At 50.9% G+C, this 22,761-nt stretch overlaps 1 protein-coding gene across 7 annotated transcripts in view; it reads right to left on the minus strand.

Annotated features, from left to right (window-relative positions):
• Positions 1 to 3,651: 3,651 nt before the first annotated feature.
• Positions 3,652 to 22,761, minus strand: part of NF2 (NF2, moesin-ezrin-radixin like (MERLIN) tumor suppressor) — a 104,631-nt gene continuing 85,521 nt past the window's right edge. For 6 of the 7 annotated variants that reach the window (XM_048821279.2, XM_048821282.2, XM_048821276.2 and 3 more), the window contains one exon: positions 12,778 to 15,718. Coding sequence is in view for 4 of the 7 variants with exons in the window: in XM_048821282.2 (XP_048677239.1) it covers positions 15,661 to 15,718 (58 nt within the window). In the remaining 3 variants the exon portion in view is untranslated. Of the gene's footprint in view, positions 4,038 to 12,777; positions 15,719 to 22,761 lie in introns of those variants that run through there. The other variant, XM_075120159.1, reaches the window with a different exon arrangement.

Raw genomic sequence — 22,761 nt, forward strand, 5'->3', positions numbered from 1 at the left:
GTCCCATGGTGACAAGCGAGGAGTGATCGTCTGGGAGGTTTCTACATTGTAGTCGGCACGTGACTTTTCTTCTCCCTTGGTGGCCTGGGCAGCTGGCCCTGCGCAGACCTGGCTTTACAGGTGGAGGGACATGGAAACTGGGGCTGCTCAGAAAACAAACACCCTCCACTTCTCCAGGATAAGCCACATCAATAGGGAGCTAGTCCCATGCACACCAGCCCTCCCGCTCCTAGCACGTGGGTCCCAAAACAGTGCTGAGGCCTGCCAGCACACCCTCCAGTGGCCATTCACAGCACAACAGGGGAGTCCTGCCTCACTTTCCCCTGTGCTGCCCCAAGGACCAACCAAGTTGCCCATCTTTTCCCCTGACCAGCAGCCATCTCGCCTGCCCAGGAAAGGAGGGAGGGCCTCTCAAGTCCAGTTCAAGGTCTGCCTTTGGGCATAGTTTATTAGTAGCATTCTACAGAGAGAAAATTCATAACCCTTAACATCAAACAGCTTGCCCTTGTACCTAGGGACCTCTACACCAGCCTTCTTCTCAGCTAGGCTCCCCAGCTCTGGCCACATCCATCACAGCCTTAGCTGCACCAGCGGCTCTCCCCCAGCCGCTTCCAGCCGCTGCTCTCCCAGGGTTCCAGCAGCTCCCTGGAGGGAACTCCCACCAAGACCCAGCTGACTCCTTCTTCTCAGCTATGGCCTGACCAAGGGCGCTGTCAGCCAATGAGTCACAAGTGAACCGGTCCCATTCCCTCTGGAGGGATCATTCACTCTGTGCCAACCCCACGGGCCACGCCCTGTGAAATCACATAACAGCCCTTCTGGAATATGGTTGCGTGCATGTCTGGTGCCCAGCACGTCCTAGGCGGGTTTGCATTCTTGCAGTACCAGCCCTGTTCTTGCCAGGGTCTGTGACTTGCAGGTAGGTCTGCTTTGCAGCAGGACCTGACTCTTGCTAACGTCGCTTGGTATCAGCAGGGCCAAAACAGGACAAGTGCCCAGGTTTGCAAAAAACTTGGGTGGCAAACCCTAGCAGGGCGCGTGGAGGAACGTGCCGGGGGGGGCGACAAGTGGCAATGCCGGCCCTGCCCGGGAGGGAGGGCTGAGGAGAGCAGCTCGGCCTCGGCCAGCTCTGTGTGGGAGGGTGGCAAGGGGTCTTTGGCCAGCCCCGCAAGCAGGGGTGGGGGGGGGTTGGTCTGGTCCCAAATGGGCAGGTGGTAGAGTGAGACCTTGGCCCAACCCCAAGCAGGCAGGTGGCGGGGGGGCTCAAGCTGGCCCCATGCACAGAGGAGAGAATCATAGAATATCAGGGTTGGAAGGGACCTCAGGAGGTCATCTAGCCCAACCCCCTGCTCAAAGCAGGACCAATCCCCAACTACATCATCCCAGCCAGGGCTCTGTCAAGCCTGACCGTAAAAACCTCCAAGGGAGGAGATTCCGCCACCTCCAACCAAGCTTGGAGACCCATTGCACTACGTGCTGTGCAGACACATGGCAAGAGACAGTCACTTCCTTCAAAGAGTTTACAGCTTAAATGAACAAGACAGACAAGGTGGAAGAAAGGGAGTATTTTTACTCCTCTATTATGGCGGGAACTGAGGCACAGAGCAATTAAAGGATGTGCCCAAGGTCATACAGGAATTCTGTGGCAGAGCCAAGATTTGAATCCAAGGTCCTTCAATCCCAGGGCAGTGCTTTAATCAAATGTCTGCTCCCAGTTCTTCTAATCCCATCACAAACCTGCCAACTCCACCAAGCTTTTCTAGCTCTCTTTTCCATAAAGATCTTTCAATCCCATCCTCTCTCTGGAGACTGCCCCTTTCTGCCTAGATCTTCTATTCACCCCACTTCCAGGCCTTCTCCCCTCACCTAGGGAGTCCTTCCACCTTAGGCATGTTTGTAAAGTGCTTTGAGATCCTGGAATAGAAAGCAGTAGGGAAGCACAAACCAGCTCAATCATCATTAGGGTTCAGAGTAAACACCCAAAAAAGATGAATGGGGTTGTTCGCACCTTTCTCTAAGCTCCTGATCCTTGACTGTTTTCAAGGGATGACAGCATAGTATCACCTCACATCCTTAAAGTTTCTTTCATAACAAGAAAGGCAAGAATCTTTTTTTTAAAGCTTATATTCTGCAGGAAAGATCAGAAATACCAAAATCCTGTGGGAAGGCCCCAAACCTGGGTTGCAGCAAAGAATTTCAGCCACATGGGTGTCCAGGGCATGCCCTAGTTCTTCTCTCACACACACTTGACTTCATTCTAGTCACATTCCTCAGCAATTCCCTCGACTGTCAGGCCTTGGACGAACTTGCGAGTTACAGCGCGTTAAAGGAGCCCCCAGTGCCCTAGCTCACTACCCGTCCACACTGGCAAGGCACGTAGAGTGCTCGGACTCCGCGGCTACAGCGCTCCTGGCGATCCACCTCGGCGAGTGGAATCACGTTTGCTGCTCCCCTGCGGCCGGTGCAACCGCTAGGGGAACTAGGCGGTCGCCAAGGGCGCCAAGTGGTTGGGGGCGGCTCAAAGCGCGCTCCGGGGAGGCGGTGGAGCGGAGGTGAGCTGGGGCAGGGGGGCGCGGGGAGGGCCACCTACAGCAAGTAAGGGGGGGGGCAGGGGCGCACTGGAGAACCGCTCCCCACCCCAGCTCACCTCTGCTCCGCCTCCTCCCCGAGCCCCGCCCCGCTCTGCTTCTCTCCCTCCCAGGCTTGCCGCCAAACAGCTGATTGGCGCCGCAAGCCTGGGAAGCGGGAGACGTGGCGGCGGCGGCCTGCTCGGGGGGGGAGGCAGAGCAGAGGTGAGCTGGGGGGGGGAGTTGCCACACGCAGCTCCCCGGGCCGAGGGAGGGGGTGCGCGGAGCTGCCGCGGGGGGGTGCCTCAGGGCGGAGTGGGGGGCACGGAGCTGCCGCAGGGGGGGTGTCTTAAGGGGGGGCGGGGAACTGCTGCAAGGCTCCCGGAGGGGAGGGGGGTCAGCAGGCGCAAGGTGGAAGTTTCGCCTCGGGCACGAAACATCTTTGCACCGGCCCTGTCAGTGCCCCCGCTGGAGTGCTGCGGGGCCAGTGTGGATTCTCTGGGAAGTTTGAAAATCCCCTTCCTGTTTGCTCAGCCAGGCGTGGAGTGCTCTCAGTGCATCTGTCCAGGTGACCATGTCTCCACGCGCCAGGCGATCCCCAGTATGGAGCAATGGCGACGTTCTGGACCTCATCACTGTTTGGGGGAGGAAGCTGTCCAGTCCCAGCTGCGCTCCAGCCGTAGGAATTACGATACCTTTGGGCAGATATCAAGGGACATGATGGAAAGGGGCCATGACCGGGATGCAGTGCAGCGCAGGGTTAAAGTGAAGAGCTGCGGGATGCCTACCGCAAAGCCTGCGAGGCAAACAGCCACTCCGGTGCTGCCCCGTGACCTGCCGTTTCTACAAAGAGCTGGACACGATACTTAGGGGTGACCCACCTCCACTCCGAGAACCGCCATGGACACTTCAGAGCCCAGTTCAAGAAGGCAGGAGGAAGAGGAAAGCGGGAGCGAGGGTGCTGAGGCGGAGGAAGACACCCCAGTATCCCTAGATGCATGCAGCCAAGAGCTGTTCTCAAGCCAGGAGGAAGGTAGACAGTCGTGGTGGCTGGTGCTTGGGGAAGGACAAACACCAGAGGAGGTTCCCGATAAGCGACTTTTATTTTGGGAAGGAAGTTATTCTGTGCGGGCTCTTGGGGCAAGGAGGGTTAGGACTGTGTGCATGCCTGGATGTGGAATAGGGCATTGATGTGCTCTCTCACATCGCGGTAATCAGCCTCAGTGATCTCTTCAAAGGTCTCATGCAGAAGCTGGGCAATCCGCTTGCGCAGGTTCCTTGGCAGAGCTACTGTGCTCCTTGCCCCAGTCAGGCTAACTTGTCCGTGCCACTGTGCCATGGGGGCGGGGGGACCATTGCTGCACACAGGCAAGCTGCATATGGGCCAGGGCAGAAGCCGCATTGCAGTAGAAGACCCTCTCTTGCTTCCCAGGTTACCCTCAGCAGCGAGATCTCTTCCAGGACGGTCTCCTGTGGAAAATGTGGGGACAGTGTTCAGTACAGGGGCCCCCAGCAGCTGTTGGCTCTCCCCAAGGCACAGAAACCCAGAGGACAGACAGTACAGCCATGAAACAATCAGTCCCCCTTGCCCCTGTTCTTACTCACTATTCTGGGGCTTCTGTGGGTTATGTGTGCTTGCTTTGGGACAGGCAATTTCTGCTATTGTGTAGACTGTGCTTGTCTTTAAGTATGGGGGAATCACTGCTCTGTCTACTGTGAACAATGCTGCCTCTGGTAAGTGTTGTTTTTTACCTTTACAGATGCAAGCTTGAGATCTCAGCCGTCCGTGTTATCACCGGCCGAAAGACTCCAAAGAATCAGGAAGCGGCCGCGTAGAAGCAAAGAAGACATGTTGTATGAAGTAATGCAGCATTCAAGTAATGAAAATCAGAAAGTGTAGGGATGGCAGGAGAGTGAAAGGAGGCTCCGCCAGCAGAATGCGGATCACTGGCAGCAAAGCACGGAGCGGCTGCTAAGCATCATGGAGCGCCAAGCGGACTCTATCCAGGCGCTCGTAGCAATGCAGGCAGAGCACTTCTGTGCCCCGCCCCCAGCCCGTCCCCGCAGCCCTTGTCCCAAAACTCTTTCCCTTGTGCCCCCATGTTACCTCCGACCCACTTTCCCCAACATCCGGGTTCTTATCACCACCAGCTGCCTCCAACACCTGTAGCTTCACCACCCAGCCCTGAAAACAACGACCCTGACCCGCTGCACTCAGCCCCCATCACCAGGCAGTAGAGCCATCCTGAAGTGCAGTGCTCATTGCACGGCACTCCAGACAGGACATACGCAAATCTGTGATTGTACCGTTCCCCACCCCCTTGCCCTTTCCGTTTCCCAAGCAGTTGTGTCTCTTTTCAATAAATGGATTTTTTTGGCTTTGAAAACATTCTTTATCATTGCATAAAGTAAAAGATACCTTAGCCCAGGAAAGAAACAGGCACTGCAAGTCAGCATAGCAAATACAGATTCCTACTAACATTGGAAACACTGCACTTCACTCCCGTGCAGGGCACCAGACATTACTGGTGGCTTTCAGCCTCAAATTGCTCCCTCGAGGCATCCCTAATCCTTGCAGCCGCACGCTGGGCCCCTCTAATAGCCCTGCTCTCTGGCTGTTCAAATTCAGCCTCCAAGGTCCATGCCTGAGTGAATCTTTCACCCTTCCCTTCACAAATGTTATGGAGGGTACAGCATGCGGATATAACTGCAGAGATGCTGTCATCGGCCAGGTCCAGCTTCCCATACAGAGAGCGCCAGCGGCCCTTTAAAGCACACTCCACAGTCATTCTGCACCGGCTCAGCCTGTTGTTGAACCGCTCCTTGCTGCTGTCAAGGCTCCCTGTGTAGGGTTTCATGAGCCACAGCATTAAAGGGTAAGCAGGGTCTCCAAGGATCACAATGGGCATTTCGACTTCCCCTACGGTGATCTTCTGGTCCGGGAAGAAAGTCCCGGCTTGCAGCTTCCTGAACAGGCCAGCGTTCCAAAAGATGCGTGTGTCGTGTACATTTCCAGGCCAGCCTGCGTTAATGTCAATGAAACGCCCACGGTGACCCACAAGCACCTGGAGAACTATCGAGAAATACCCCTTCCAATTAACGTATTCGGAGGCTAGGTGGGCTGGTGCCAGAATTGGAATATGCATCCCATCTATCGCCCCTCCACAGTTAGGTAAACCCATTTGTGCAAAGCCAGCCACAATGTCATGCATATTACCCAGAGTCACGGTTCTTCTGAACAGGTTGCAATTAATGGCCCCGCAAACTTGCATCAACCCGAGTCCAGTGGTCGACTTTCCCACTCCAAACTGGTTATCGACTGATCGGTAGCTGTCTGAAGTTGCCAGCTTCCAGATTGCAATCGCCACCCACTTCTCCACGTCAGGGCAACTCTCAATCTCGTGTCCTTGCGCCGCAGGGTGGGGGCGAGCTCAGCACACAGTTCCATGAAAGTGGCTTTCTGCATCCGAAAGTTCTGCAGCCACCGCTCGTCATCCCAGACGTGCCTGACGATGTGATCCCACCACTCAGTGCTTGTTTCCCGAGCCCAAAACCGGAGTTCCACGGTGGTGAGCATGTCTGTGAATGCCACAAGCAAACTCGTGTCATATGCGTTACTCAAGTCGATATCATTGGAGCCCTCACTGTCACTTTGGATCATAAGGAATAACTCGACTGCCAAACGTGACATGCTGGCGAGACTCGTCAGCGTACTCCTCAGCAGTTCGGGCTTCATTCCCGCAGACCGAAAGGGAAGACAGAGCACGCAGTACAAAAACCATTGAAAGATGGCTCCAAATGTGGACGGAAGCACAGGGATTGCTGGGATGCGAACCGATGCATCACGGGGCATTGGGACAGGACCCAGAATGCTCCCCCCAACCCCTTCCCACAAGCCACAGTGCCAGAATGGGAAGAGGTGCTCTGTGGGATAGCTACCCATAATGCACCGCTCCCATAGCCGCTGCAAGTGCTGCAAATGTGGCCACGCCAGTGGGCTTGTTCCGGTCAGTGTGGACAGACTGCAGCGCTTTCCCTACTGCACTCTACGAAGGCGGGTTTAATTCACAGTGCTCTACATCTGCAAGTGTAGCCATGCCCTCAGCCTTCCCCAGCAACCAGCCAGATGTTAAAAGGAATAATGATCTCTCTTCGCTTCCCTGGTGCTGCTGAGCTGAGGATCACAAAACTTGTTACGTCTATGAGTGAATTCAATCTGGCACCCTTCGCAGAAGGGGTATCGCAGCTGGGGAGAGGGAGGCACGGAGAGACGATAGCTGACCTGCAGTGGGGAGAGGCAAGTTGTTTCTACCCTCCCCCACCTGCCAAATGTCTACGCTGATTGCAGAACCAGTAGGCTCATGATGTCAGAGACACCAAGGAAGGGAAAAGTGGGCTATTGAGAGAGGATAGGGTTTTATTCCACTCTCTGGTTTTGTTGACACCTATTTATCTCCAACACGATAAACAGCTGGAATAAAGATCTGTTGCTTGAAGATTCAACATCTACCCCCAACCCCGTCAATTAAGGACTGCTCTAACTTTATCGATCTTAATGAGAGCTGGATTGAGCCCATAATGACAGAGAAAGCTCCCATTCCAGGTCTTTAGTCCATCGAAAACAGGTAACATTTTGCTGATATTCCTAATGGGCATAAAGCTGTTTTCCCCCCTTGCAGGTCGCGGTAAAGTTCCTTGTCCAAGAACATAAGAACACCCAGACTGGGTCAGACCAATGGTCCATCTAGCCCAGTATCCTGTCTGCTGACAGTGACTAGTGCCAGAAGCTTCAGAGGGAATGAACAGAACAGACCATCATTGAGTGGTCCATGCCCTGTCATCCAGTCCCAGATTTGGCGGTTGTGGGCTTAGGGACACCCAGAGCTTGGGGTTTCATTCTTGCCCATCGTGGCTAATAGTCACTGATGGACCTATCCTTCATGAACTTATAGAATTCTTTTTTGAACTCTTTTATAGTTTTGGCTTTCACATCTCCTGGCAATGAGTTCTACAGGTTGACTGTGCATCACACAATGAGTCAGTGGTGGGGCCAGGAACAGAACCCACATCTTACAGTGATAGAAACAGGTGCAGTCTAGTTAGCATACCAAAGAGAAGACAAAGGGGTGACTTGATCTCAGTCTATAAGTACCTGCATGGGGAACAACTATTTAATACTTAGCTCTTGGACCTAGCAGACAAATGCATAACGAGATCCAATGGCTGGAAGTTGAAACTAGACAAACTCAGACTGAAAATATTGTGTCAATCATTAACAGTGAGAGTAATTAGCCACTGGAATAATTTACTGAGGGCCGTGATGGATTCTCCATCAGTAGCAATTTTAAAATCAAGATTGGCTGTTTTTTAAAGGATCGGTAGGAATTATGGTGGGGGAGGTCTCTGGCCTGTGCTATGCAGGAGGTCAGGTCCCACAATCACAACGGTCCCTTTTGGCCGTGGGATCTCTGAGTGCCCTTGGCCATTGCTCTCCCCACTAGAACACACTGCAGGCCATTCCCGCTGCTGCTTGCGAGACCCCACTCCCCGCAGCTTCTCCTGTCTGAGAGGTCAGCCATTATGTCACAAATTCACCACATTCCCCAGCAACCTAGCAAGCAACTCTGGCTCCGGCGGTGTTTGGCTCAGGCCCTCAGTACTGTACCACCAGCACGCAGGCTTGGACTGGGCCCTGGGAACAGCACGGGCTGGCTGAGCAGTCCTGGCCCAGGCTAATCTGCTTAGCATGCAGGTGAAGTCAGCAGCGAGGAACATCCTGATCATTAGTGCTGCCATTAATCACTCTGCTGTTCTAAGAGAGGGGTGGGGCGAGGCTGGGGCTGGCTCAGAATATTTATTAGCCAAAGCAGAGCTTGTCTCTGGAAAATACAAGGCACCTTTTTACCCAGGTGCCAAACGGGAAACTCAGCTTGCTCCTGGGAAGACCAATAACAGACTCAAATAGGGAGGGGGATGAGAAATGCCGGGTGCATTGGAATGCCAAACCAAGCCATTTCTCTAGCAGGCTTCCTACTGTGTCCCGTTGGTACGGGCCATGCCAGGGTCCTTTCCCCAGTCACTGCAGGTTCAGCTGGGGATTTGCTGTCCAGGATCTATGTCTCTGTTGCTGGGTGCAGAATGGGGCTTCTGGCTGCCAGGCTAAGTGGGATCTTGAGCTTGGAGCTTTCCACCTCCACACAACTTCATCTTGCTGAAACTAGGGGAGACTTGGAGCCCTCTGTCCCTTCTCCCCCACTGCTCTCCCCCCTTTCCCACCCAGCTGGTTTCTGAGGGAAATTAGGCCTCTAAAGACACCAAATGAGATCCCACACTGAAGAAAGGAACGGATGGAGGAGGAATGGGGGGAAACTGATTTAAATAAAACAACGAGAAGCAGATGGAATGACCCCAACTCTGCCTTGTAATGGTACGGTGGGCGTGGGGGGGGCACGTCAGGGGCAGGAATCCCAAGGCATTGATGCAAACATGTTGCAGCAAAGACTAAAGTGAGGGTTTCTTTCTGGTGGCTGTTAACAGCTGGGAATCTAAGAGAGATGCTGAAGTGATATACAGGCTGGGAAGGAAACGCAGTGCAGGGATGGGATGTGGGTGATGGGAGAAGGACTGAAGGCTTTGAGAAGGGAAACACCATGTTGTAATACTTTTGCACAGCCAGAAATTCCTTCCTGACTCTTGTGATCAACTTGTGCCCTGAATCCGGAGTACTGACAGCTCCTTATAACATGAGACAAGGAAGGACTAAGAAGCCATGGTTGGATTTCACTCCCCCCTCCCCCACTGCTCTCCATGGTGCTGATGTCTCACAAATGATCAAGATGGCTCTTGACTTAGGTGTGCGCTCACCCAGGTAACTACCACCTGTCACGTGGATCCTCTAGAGATGGGTTGTTTCCCAATGTTTTAAAAATAACACTGTTTGCTCAGGAGCTGTCGGAACATTTTTCAGAGGCCTGAGATTGATCAGTCACAGAACCATAGAATATCCGGGTTGGAAGGGACCTAAGGAGGTCACCTAATCCAACCCCCTGCTCAAAGCATGACCAATCCCCAACTAAATCATCCCAGCCAGGGCTTTGTCAAGCCTGATCTTAAAAACCTCAGAGGAAGGAGATTCCACCACCTCCCTACATAACCCATTCCAGTGCTTCACCACCCACCTAGTGAAAAAGTTTTTCCTAATATCCAACCTAAACCTCCCGCACTGCAACTTGAGACCATTACTCCTTGTTCTGTCATCTGCCACTACTGAGAACAGTCTAGATCCATCCTCTTTGGAACCCCCTTTCAGGGAGCTGAAAGCAGCTATCAAATCCCCCCTCATTCTTCTCTTCCACAGACTAAACAATCCCAGTTCCCTCAGCCTCTCCTCATAAGTCATGTGTTCCAGTCCCCTAATCATTTTTGTTGCCCTCCACTGGACGTTTTCCAATTTTTCCACATCCTTCTTGTAGGGTGGGGCCCAAAACTGGACACAGTACTTCAGATGAGGCCTCAGCAATGCCTAATAGGGGAATGATCACATCCCTCGATCTGGTGGCCCTCTTGGCAATAAGGGCACACTGTTGACTCATATCCAGCTTCTCGTCCACTGTAATTCCTAGGTCCTTTTCTGCACAACTGCTGCCGAGCCATTCGGTCCCTAGTCTGTAGCGGTGCATGGGATTCTTCCATCCTAAGTGCAGGACTCTGAGCTTGTCCTTGTTGAACCTCATCAGATTTCTTTTGGCCCAATCCCTAATTTGTCTAGGTCCCTCTGTATCCTATCCCTACCCTCCAGCGTATCTACTTCTCCTCCCAGTTTAGTGTCATCCTCAAACTTGCTGAGGGTGCAATCCACACCATCCTCCAGATCATTTATGAAGATATTGAACAAAACCGGCCCCAGGACCGACCCTTGGGGCACTCCACTTGATACCGGCTGCCAACTAGACATGGAGCCACTGATCACTACCCGTTGAGCCCAACAATCTAGCCAACTTTCTATCCACCTTATAGTGCATTCATCCAGCCCATACTTCTTTAACTTGCTGGCAAGAATACTGTGGGAGACTGTGTCAAAAGTTTTGCTAAAGTCAAGGAACAACACGTCCACTGCTTTCCCTTCATCCACAGAGCCAGTTATCTTGTCACAGAAGGCAATTAGATTAGTCAGGCATGACTTGCCCTTGGTGAATCCATGCTGACTGTTCCTGATCACTTTCCTCTCCTCAAAGTGCTTCAGAATTGATTCCTTGAGGACCTGCTCCATAATTTTTCCAGGGACTGAGGTGAGGCTGACTGGCCTGTAGTTCCCCAGAACTTTCAGCATATTCTCTTTTGCGTGTACTTTATTTTCCTTGGCCGGCTGGACATGCTTTATGTGTAGGAATAGCTGTTATGCAAAACTTTATTGGGGTTCAATCAGGCTACTCCTGCAAGCCCATCTCCTCACCTCTACCCCGCAGAAGGCCTTGGGGCAGCTGAGAAGAAACAAGCCTTGATGTCAGAGGCAGGGTATTGCTACCTCCCCATCACTTTCCCCTTTAGTTTCACGTAGTTAACTCCTCAGTGCATTACAGAATACACCACTCATCAGCTGAAAATCCTAACCTGGGACTTGCAGGGAGCATTTATAAAAACCTTTTAGTCTTTGTGTACCAGCTAAATTCCTTGAGATCTGAGGCTCTTGCCTGCCACACTCATGCACACACATGAGCTATATTATGTAGAAATATTCTGTGTTTGATACCAGTGAAATCAGGTCAGCGTCTCTTTATTTTCCCTTTCTTTTGCAGCCTCGTCCTTATGGAGCAGTGCAGGCAGACCCCACTTTTCCTTTCAGCATCTCTTAAAAAAGTAAAGTCAACTCCTCTCCTAGGGGCAGGCCCCACATTGACACAAACCAGCAAAAGAAAAGTCACATCGGCCTACCCACTTCTGCTGAGTCAATTATTGACTGAAAAAAGTGTACATAAATGTGACAAACAGAACCATCGTTCTAGGACAAGCCCTCGTCAAGAGCTAAATTTCATCTCCAGGGGTTTTGCTGCCGGGGCTGTGCAAACACAGAGCAGATAAACAACTCTGCTGCTCAATTCATTAAATGACATATGCAAACACTGTGCTGCAAACCTGTCTGTGGCTTAGATGGCGAAGAAAGGGGCCAGTCAGAGGGAGCAGCCTCCTTGCTTTTTGTGTGCATGTCCTCATGCCCTCTGTAAAGGCCTGAATGATGGATAATGAAAATTAAACATTTCCTGATCCCAGCCTAGCTCAGAGGCAGCTGGGTCAAATATCTATTAACCCAGCTCTGCAGCAGCTCCCTGCACCCCAAACCCATGCGTTCAAGGACAGCACAAGTGGCTAAGAAATGACAGCTGATTGAAGGGGGCTCATGCCACAGAGCTGGTATTATTTATGTGCCAACAGCGTGCTTGGTGCTACTCAAAAACTCAGGGAGAGGCTGCCAGGCCAGTATGAACACAACTTCTGGGGACATGTCAGGGAACAGGACAGCTATGATCAAATCAAAGGAAGACTTGAGTTTTCCCAAGTCAAGTCAGATCAGGATCCACAGCTGCCAAGAACTTCCCTCTGACATTTAATGAACAGCTTCCACCTCACTAGCCACTTCATTTATGAGCCAGAATGAGCCAATATATTAAGCAAGTAGCATGTCCACAGGCATGCCTCCTGTATGAGGGAAAGGGGATAGTGGATCTGCAATGCCTCCTTCCCCTCCTGCACTGCAAGCTGCAGTACGAATAGCCCATGCAAGAGAGGCAGAGGCTGCCTTATGCCTTACTCTATTGAGCAGACATGGCGGACTAGGGAGAATATGGCCCATAGTGTTTAGATGTAGCAAAAGGGACACAGTCGTGTCTCAGTGCTGGGGGTTCCCGGGTGCCGTGCTGGGATATAGCAGAGGGGATGCAGTCACGTCTCAGTGCTGGGGATTCCCAGGACTGGGATATAGTAGAGGGGAGGCAGGTATATCTCAATGCTCAGGGTTCCTGTGTGCTGAGATACAGTAGAGGGGATGCAGTCGTGTCTCAGTTCTGGACATGCCTTTATGGTGCATTTAATACTCTGGAGATGATGCAATCATGTCTCTTGTTAAACCTGCTTTATGACACGCTGTAATATTACAATAACAAAGTGCTCTTTATTCTTTTTAACCCATCCCAAAAAAGACAACTGCACCTCCAACTGCTTTCAATTTTTATTAAAACACATGAGAAAACAATGGTATCTTCAGAATATAACAATCCACGGGAGTAGAAAAAAAAAGGCCTTTCTGTCCCAGACCCCATCCCAAGGAAAAAACTGCTTTATCCATCTGAATTTCAGACACATACACTTCCAAGTGGGAGGAGATTCAACGCACATCAGGGACCTTTTAAATAAAAGGATTCACGGGTGTGATCTGATAAAAGCCAGGATATACTATACCAGGGGTTCTATGGTCAGGACCCCTCAGGGGGTTGTGAGGTTATTACATGGCGGGGTCACGAGCTATCAGCCTCCACCCCAAACCCCGCTTTGCCTCCAATGTTTATAATGGTGTTAAATATATAAAAAAGTGTTTTTAATTTATAAGGGGGGGGTCACACTCAGAGTCTTGCTGTGTGAAAGGGGTCACCAGTACAAAAGTTTGAGAACACCTGTACTACGCCGAGCCAAGGGCTGACTCTGGGTCAAATCCACCCTGTCCATAACTCGACTGAAGTCACCACAGGGCTAGATTCAGCTCTCTGTGATTAAACCAGGCTGTTGAAAAAAGTAAAATAAAGGCAAGTGAATTGGGTGGGTTAAAGACAGACCATTAGTGATTGCTCAGCATTGCTGAGAGTGGACAGCGAGGACACGATTGCTAGTGTTGTTTAAATAAGAACAGCCATACGGGGTCAGACCAATGGTCCATCTAGCCTAGTGTCCTGTCTGACAGTGACCTGTACCACAGGCTTCAGAGGCAATGAATGGTACAGGACAGCTACTGAGTGAGCCCATCCCATGGGCCAGTCCCAGCATCTGGCAGTCAGAGGCTTACAGACACCCGCAGCATGGGGCTTAATCCCTAACCATCTTGGCTAATGGCCATTGATGGACCAATCCTCCATGAATTTACCAAATTCTTTAAGCAGCCCCCCTACTTCCAGCACCTAGAAGATAAATTGTAAGTGATTTCTAGCACCTCTCCCCACTCGTCCCCCAAACAGAGAATACAAAGCAGGGCAGGAGAGGGGCTAGCACTGGCAAAGGAGGCAGGGGGTTGACAAAGCATGTGCCAGAAGCTATCCCTCTCCTCCCAAGGCAGCAGACCTAGGCCCTTTCAAGAGCTGAGGATGCCACTGACTTCTTCGACATAGCTGTCTAGAGTCCCTTGCTAGGAGAGAGCTACTTCACTTAGCAGACAACGTCACCTTGGCAGCTTTAGTCCCTCAGCCCTGTTGCTTGGCTCTTCTCACGGCAGGCAGAGGACGCACGAGTGTCCACAGCATGCTCCTTCAGGGACCGGAAACCACAGACTCTGCCCCAGCCAGAGCAAGGCTGCTCCTGCCATTCTCACACAACAGCACTGCTCCCCCTAAGCTGTGCGCGTGCACACAGATCCTAAACCCCACGCACGCAGCGAAACACCGCACGCACAAAAACGTGCACAGAAGAAATTTTTGGGGCACACGGCCTGTCAAAAATTAGAGAGAACATTGCTGAACAGGACTCAGCAGCAAAGAGATACTGGAACTGCTCTCAGTGGAGCCCCAGCTCATGGGGTGCTGGTTACCACTCTACCAGAGGAGTCAAAATGGAGCAAGGGAGGTGATGTGCAGGGAGGCTGAGCGCATGCAGTTCCCACGAACAGGAACTGACATAGTGGATCAGACCCACGGCCCATCTCCAGCAGTGGCCAGCGCCAGATACTTCAGAGGAAAGTGAAAAGAAGGCTATAGTAGGTTGCTATGGGATGACCAAGGCACAGAGGAAATTCCCTCCTGATTTACATTATTTAGAGGTCAGCTTCTAGATACAAGCATGAAGGTTCATATCCCTTCACTTTTTAAATGTTCACTGCTAGATTTCTGGCTGTTTTTGTATCCAGACAAAGACCTAATCCTACAAATTTCTTGGTGTCAATAGAATCTTGTAGCAAGGACTTCCAGAGGCTCATTGCACACTGTGTGGGAAAGTATTTCCTTTGATCAGTGCTGAATAGCCCACTTTTCAGTTTCCTTGACTATACCCTTGCTCTTAGGTCATACCAGAGAGGGTAGATCTACCTTCTCCATCCCATACATTAGTTTGCACACCTTTGTAATGTCCCCTCTATGCGGCAACTCTCCAAGGTAAACAGCTAGAGTCTTTTCAATCTCTCCTCGTACAGAAGTCGTTCCAAACCTATTCCCACGGCGTATCTCTGAACCCCTTCTATGTCTGTTAGATCCTCTAACAGGCGGGAAGACCAGACCTAACCACGCTCTCCTAGGTGAGGCTATACCCCCAATTTACAGCATTCCATTACACCAATGTGTGTGTCACCAATGGAGTCCACCAGTACTCAGCCCCCCTGAAAGTCAGGCAGAAGTACTGGGGGTCTGACGAGAGTAGCACACATCCCACCCCCTGGCTCCCGAACTGCCAAAGGCACCAAAGCTCCGCCTGCAGGAGCGCACATTATTTGTGGCATTCCCTAAAGCAGGGCCGGAAGAGAAAGGGGCCCCTTCCAAGGCACACGCGCTTGCTCACCATCTCCCAGGAGGTCACATGACAGTCACGACCAAATACAAATGCTGCTTAAAAAGACTGCAAGGGATACCACAGCTCTGCATTATAAATGGCAGAAGAGGGTAGCTAGTTAAAAACCTACAAGGGGGATTAGGATAGACTAAACTAGAGAACATCACGCTGAAATCCATGGACTGCTGACGGACCAAGTCCATTGCACAGGAGCAGCATCATGTCCCAGAATGCACCCAGCCAGCAGGTAGAGGGGCTCCATCCCCAGCCATTGGGATGTGCCTACATGGCCTTGCTGAAGGAGGTTCTGGCTGGCAGGTGGCTGGCTCGCTGGAAGCAGCAGTGCACGATGGTTGGGTCACCTCCTACAGCTCCTCGAAGAAGGCCACGCGGGACTTGGTGCTCTGCAAGGTGAGCTGCAAGAGAGTTGAGAGAAAGGCTGAAGAAAGAGCTTGACCTGATTTCCCATCAGCCCTCCACAATGCTATCTCAATACATTCTGGGGGACTGCAATATACCACATGAGTTTAGGTTCAGAGGCCTGACACACAGAAGCACTGAGCGCCTGCGTCTATCGGTGAGGTCCGTTGGTACTGCTGGTGTTCAGAACCCCTCAGGATCAGGCCGCAGTTCAGGAAATCTAATCAAGTCCCAAACAGCATTGTCCTTCTCAGGCTGGGAACATCCAGAGGAGTCCTTTTACACAAGTTTCTGCCTGAGTGAAAGCAGCTCTTTCTGGTAGCCCAATGGAAGAGGGCATCAGCCATGATCAGGACAAGAATTTCCTCACCCACCCATCCACACTGGGGAGATTTAAACATGCCAGCCTATTTGATAACTGGGATTGGTGGGTGGTACTCACCAGGGCAACAAAAGGCCCTGGGGCCCAGACCTCAGCAGATCATGGAGATCAAAAATGAATAAATGGGAATGAGGGTGCAGGTCACAGGGTCAAAAGGACGCATTTGAAGGGCCACTGAGCAAAGAACCTCAGAGATCGCCCAACTGCCCCATGGAGTCCAAGGTGCCACTGGACACCACCCAGAGGAGCTCTGCCTGGATGCATGAATGGACAAGGGACCAGAAAAAGGCCCCACAGTCACAAAGGACACCCACATTTCACACATTTAGCCCTCAGATTCTCCCTCGAGACTTCCCACCAGGATGGCTTTCGCGACGCTGGCTCCCATCTGCTAGGAACTGGACTGAGGCCCCGCCAACCATTTTATGGAGGCCACTGAGCAGCCAATCAGTTGGCACTTAAATAGGGAGGTGTCTGCAAGCATGGAGACAGGGGAACACTACGATGGGGCCAGTCCTCTTGAAAGGCTGTTTATACTGCCATCTTTTGGAAGGCAGTGTGACTTTACTATCTCACTATCTTTAAACAAAATAAAGAGTCATCCCACAAAGAGAAATATTATCCACTGAAATACATATGAAAATGGAGAGAGCTGTTTACAGAGAGGATGGATGGAATGCATTTCAATTGAAGCTCATGGAATTAATAGACACAGCTCGGGAATATTTAGGTGTGGAAGCCTGCTGCCACTAACTACATTGCCAGGCAGACTCTGCTGGGGATGAACTAGGCAATAAGCCACTGTGCCCTCCTCCCTGTGGGGCAAGTGACAGCAGTCAAGATCTGCTCCCCACAACCTGCTGCCTGGCGCCTCCATCTCACTCAATCCCAAGACCCTAAGACAGGTCACACACACAGATACAGAAAGGCTGTTCCAGATTACAAACACTGATCAAACATTTACAGTCTTCACCTTTTCCGCATCGGAGAACAGTCTTACAGCATGAGAATACTGGCAGTCTGATCAGACAAAGAAAACACCTCAAGGGTCCTGAAACATTCTGGCCAGCTGTTGACTCATGAGCATCTTCCTCAGAAGAGGCTTCTGAGTAACACACCTTCTAAGGACTCCTCATTGTTTTTGCTGATACAGACTAACCCTGCTACCACTCTGAAATCTGATACCTTCTAATGTACCTTTGTATGAGGCATATTCATTGAGATGGGGGGATGTTTTCAGTTAGCACTGTAGCTCAGAATTACTTAGATCAGAAGTTTATCACGGCTGTTCCTCTAAGTTGGGTGATGGAACCGGATTCCCCCGGAAGGGTAGGGTCTAGACTCACTTGGCCACTGTTATCAGTTGTGGAGCTAAAATGAGACACCTGCTGTAGCAGCCATGGGAAGGAGAGGGGCAGGAATTCCCCATCACTCAGCCCAGAGAGTATCCTGGACCCAAGATTCCATCTAGCCAAGATAGCAGGAGGGAGGAGGTACAGGAAGAGCATTTAAATGAGGTGCCATTAGAGGAACATCTCAGAAGATGAGTCCATCAATGAGACCGACTCTCTCCCACGCAGATAACTGATGAATGCTCCCGGCTTGGCCTTCTTCACCTCACCAACTACAAGGGCCCAAAATCTCGCCAGGCCACCCCACTTTGTGAGCGGCAGAGAAAGAATCCCTCAGACCAAAGCTACCACATTGAGACCATGAGTCTGCATAGCCTTCCCTCTCCCACATCAGCACATGACCTGCCCCACACACTGCTATGCAACCCCAGGCAGGGATCCCATGCACTCTAGGATTCCACAGCTAAGCAACTGGCTGTGGACTTTGGTATTTTAGCAAGTTCTTAAGTATTCGGCAGACTTCTCCACTGTGCTGGAACCATGGGAGCCCACCATTGTCTAGGCCTTGCAGCACCTCCCTGGCTGGGGATATTAGCTGCATGATCAGCCCCAGTTTCCACTGTGCTGCGCAGAAAGAGGAGATATTTTTTTTGTCCCCATCTCTTCAGCCACTGGCCTGCTGGCTGGGGAACTGCAGCCCAGCCCAGCCCGCCCGAGCCATTGCTAGACATCCCTGCAAGAGGTATGTGTGGGGCATATCCCTGTGCTGTTCCTGGGAGCCTGGCAGTGGAAATGGCTGGGGCTTAGGAGGAGGAGCTCTTTTGGGAGCCAGTAAAGATGCCTGCTCAGGTCTCGCAGTCAGGGAGTAGGAGGAGCCAGAGCTGGAGTCTGGTCAGGAGTGGCCAGCGTTGCTGAGAATGGGACGGTGCCAAGCTGCTATTTACAAACAGCCTTTTAGAACAGCTGCATGGATTTTAGACCCACTCGCTTGGCCTACCCTGCCTGATACTTCTGAGGCCCTATCTAGAGACACCCTCCCACTTTGGCGTAAAAGGGAAGCCACCTTCAATGGCTCCTCTCTGATTCCTCAAGTGTCCATTGTCATCCTAGCCTGGCTCAATCCCCCTCCTTTCCCAAGGGTAATAGAATCACAGAATCATAGAATATTAGAGTTGGAAGAGACCTCAGGAGATCATCCAGTCCAATCCCCTGCTCAAAGCAGGACCAACACCAACCAAATCATCCTAGCCAAGGCTTTGTCAAGCCAGGCCTTAAAAACCTCTAATGATGGAGATTCCACCATCTCCCTAGGTAATGCATTCCAGTGCTTCATCACCCTCCTGATGAAATAATGTTTCCTAATATCCAACCTAGAGCTCCCCCACTGTAACTTGAGATCATTGCTCCTTATTCTGTCATCTGTCACCACTGATAATGGCCAAGCTCCATCCTCTTTGGAATCCCCCTTCCAGTAGTTGAAGGCTGCTATCAAATCCCCCCTCACTCTTCTCTTCTGCAGACTAAATAACCCCAGTTCCCTCTGGACCCTATCCCTACCCTCCAGCGTATCTACCTCTCCCCGCAGCTTAGTGTCAACTGCAAATTGCACCCTGAGCAAGTTAATCCCATCATCCAGATCATTGATAAAGACGTTGAACAAAACCGGCCCCAGGACTAACCCCTGGGGCACTCTGCTTGATACTGGCTGCCAACTAGACATTGAGCCATGGATCACCACCCGTTAACCCCACAATCTAGCCTGCTTTCTATCCGCCTTATAGTCCATTCATCCAACCCATATTTTTTTAACTTGCTGGCAAGAATACTGTGGGAGACCCATATAAAAATGAGGCAGGGGGTCTCCAGCAGTGATACGTGGGTAGGCGATGCAGGAGGCGAGCAGCAGGCTGGGAGGAGTGGCAGACCTAGTAGATACCTAGTAGGTGCACTCTGTGTTTTTTGACAACTCATCTGAAGAGAAGGGTGCTGCATGGCAACAGAATAAATTAACGTAATTAATGTAATTAACATTGCTGCAGCACTTAGGTTTGTTATATCGTGGAGAAAACTGGGCCCTGCGATGGGTCAGATCCTGCTTCCAATGAAGTCACTAGGAGTTTTGCACTGAGTGAACAGGAGTAGGAGCAGCTCCCTGTATGCTCACTAGGCTGCAGATAGTTTACAAGCCTGGATCACCGACTGCTGAAAGCCCTGTCCGAGGAGCTGCCTTGCTGCAAGCCATGGGGATAAACAATTAAAATCCGCCACAGTTTGAACCATTTTCCATGTTTACAGGGGAACTTGGAGGCTCTCTGCTGAAAGTCTGGTGGGAACGCTCCACATTCACTAAATATGACAGGCAGGAACAGCAGGCAGCAAGCTGAATGTGTGACCGGTGTGAAGGTCTACAGGGAGTTCAGAAGGCGGCAGGCCAGGCAAACTGACTCATGGTGCCAGTGTTTGAACCTGCTGCCGCCCATGCTGGGTTTTTTGCATTGTGTGGGGATAGTTTAGTGCATTCTCCTCTTGATAATGGTGCTCCCAAAGCCAGGGTCCAATTGGCTATGCTGAGAAGAATCCAAAACTACGTACTATTTGCTGATCCCAAGCAAGGAGTTTAGTGCAGTTCAGTCCTGCTACTCCAAAACTAGGGGAATGGGTGTTCAGGTGGAGACTGTCAAGTACTCTTTCTCCACCACTTCCGCAATGCACAGATCCAAGAGGGGCAGAGCTCTTCTATCTCCTACTGAAGCTTCAGGTCTCAAGCCCCTCTGAATGTCAGCCCACTTGTAATTGCTTACTATAGCTGCGAGCCACATCTGCCTCAGCTGGTAGGCCCCTTCTTCAAACCCAGGCACACCTTCCTCCTCAACAAATCCCTCACCTGCTCTTATTTAGGGCCGGATCCTGCAAAGAGCTGAGCATCCTTGACTCCCACTGAAGGCAGAAAGAGTGGAGGACATGCAGCACCTCAGAGGGCACTTTCTCCTTTGCAGGGCAGGGAATGTGTCTCATCCCTGTCTGGCAAGCAGCAGCAGATTATTTATGCTGCCATAGAGGGTATTTATAAAATAATAGCCCTGGCAAGAACCACTACTCAAGTCTTCTTTGGAAACAAGACCCTGAGCAGGAAGATAAAGGAAACACTAGGGCCCCATAAGGAAGTCACTATACCTAAATACAGACACAGAAAAAAGTGCCGTAGTACAATGGCTGCCTTCTAAACAGCAGCTGAATCAGTAAATGAGTTGGGGAGGGACCAAAGCAGCTGACAGAACCCAATGCTCAATGGAGGTGGTTTAAACTCAGATGGATTTACCGATGTGCCTGGGACTGGCATTTTGCTCAGACAGGGGTCTTGGGTCCGAATCACCATACAATACAGTTTAAACACCACCCTCCCTTCCGCTGTGTGCTTGCCCTAGTCCCTTACTCAATAATTCCTGACGTCTCCAATTCCATTCAGAAAGCCTGTATTGCAGGGGAAATGACTGCAGGGGCTGAACATCCTCTGCTGGAACATTTCCAACAACACCCAGGACCAGGGCTTGCTCAAATAGCCAACTCCTCCTCTTCCAGGCAACAGTCAGTTCCTTGGTTAAGAATTGCCCGCTACTTATCCCAGGGACAGCTGGTCCCATCCACACACTAAGGAGAAGAAAGACTCATTCTACTGGCAAGCCACTTCCCTTGCAAAGCCCTGGCCCTCCCCAAGATACTTGCAAGATCAAATGTAATTAATTTGCAGGAGGCAGGAAGAGGAAAAGGCAGACAGCTCCACAGGAGAAACATTCTCACTGAGATCCAGCAAGAACTAAACCTGGTCTCTTGCAATCACTTAGTGCTCTTAGCCAATCATTACAATAAAAGAGGGTTACGGGTAATGCTGGGCACTGGGAGAAGCAGGAGGGCAGCAGAATACCTGCTCTAGGCCAATCTGTCCTGGACTTCCCATGAAGAAATATTTACAGCAGTGGACAACCTTCACAGACATATGCTCGGTTATGGCTAGACACTGCAATATCAAAACAAGAGGGATCAGCTTGCAAAAGCAAATGTAACCCCCCTTAATGCAAGTTTAGTTCACTGGGTTCTTCCTTCCCTTAGAGCAAAGCCTCTGCGGCCATAATACTCCCTCTGAATCATTCTAGTCCAAATTCTACTGGCAGTGAACGGGGGTGAGGAAGAGAGGGGTCAGCTGAGCAGTAAGAAAAAGCAGGGAAATTATTTCAGGTAAACACTCTCCACTGGGAAGCTGCAGAAGGGTTAGTCAAAACTAGATGTCTTGTGTATCTGCAGAGTCCATTTGATGTATTTATTTTTGCAGAAGTAGCTCCCTGCTCCAAAGAGAGGAGCCTCTCTCTCCTCCTATCATGCCCTGATCAGACAATCATTCACTATGGTTTGCTGGTTTTCCCCCTCAGCTGAGCGTGAGCAAGAGAAGACGTGCCACTGCCTCTAAGCACCTTGGTCTAGCAAATGGGCAAGGCTTAACTCAGCTTGAAGCAATTAATCATCCCTTCCCATTAGGCTCTGCAACCACTGGGAGAACAGGAATGGCCTGGGGGTAAAATTTCCCATGAGCTTCCAATCCCCCACTCACTAGCAAATCCTTTGGTTGGTGCTGCCATCAAGGCACCTGCTCAATTAAAGAGGAAATATTGGAAGCCCTTAATTGGATCGAGAGACACAAAGAAACCCTGGCCTACAGGAAGATGATTGTGACTGAGAAGTGCTACTCAAGAGAGAGCACCATGAACTCCGTGCTCAGACACTACAGTGAAAAAGGCCAGTTAAGAACACTGATTTAAGGTGAACGGAAATAGATAGTGTTTCTCTCAGGTTTCAGAGGGACATTCTGACCTTCTTTGATTCAACTCTCCACTGTTGTTGATACCTTTTGATGTATGTGGGCGTTTCCATCAATTCCCTCCCCACTCTGTGTTTCTAGTAACACCTTAAACCAAAACAATCACTCTTTTTGCAGCAGCCTCAGTGCTGAAGGCTGTACAAGTCTGGGTAAATGCTGCTGCAAATCTGGACAGGGCATAGCAAAGCACAGCAATGAGCAGATCCTACATAGATGCAAGGAGAAAAATGAAATATAGCTCTGTTCTATCCTTCTAGGCACTAATGCCACTCAGTGCTTGATTAATGCTTTTGATCTGTAGATCTCACATCACGTTTCCTGAGCAGATCTGCATTGCTCTCCCCATTTAATATATAATAAAACTGAGGTACAGACCGATGAGGTGACTTGCTCAAGGTCATAAAGTGAGCCAATGGGAGAGCTGGAAACAGAATG

This window comes from Caretta caretta, chromosome 15 (genome assembly GCF_965140235.1).
Source record: "Caretta caretta isolate rCarCar2 chromosome 15, rCarCar1.hap1, whole genome shotgun sequence".
Classification (NCBI taxonomy): domain Eukaryota; kingdom Metazoa; phylum Chordata; order Testudines; family Cheloniidae; genus Caretta; species Caretta caretta.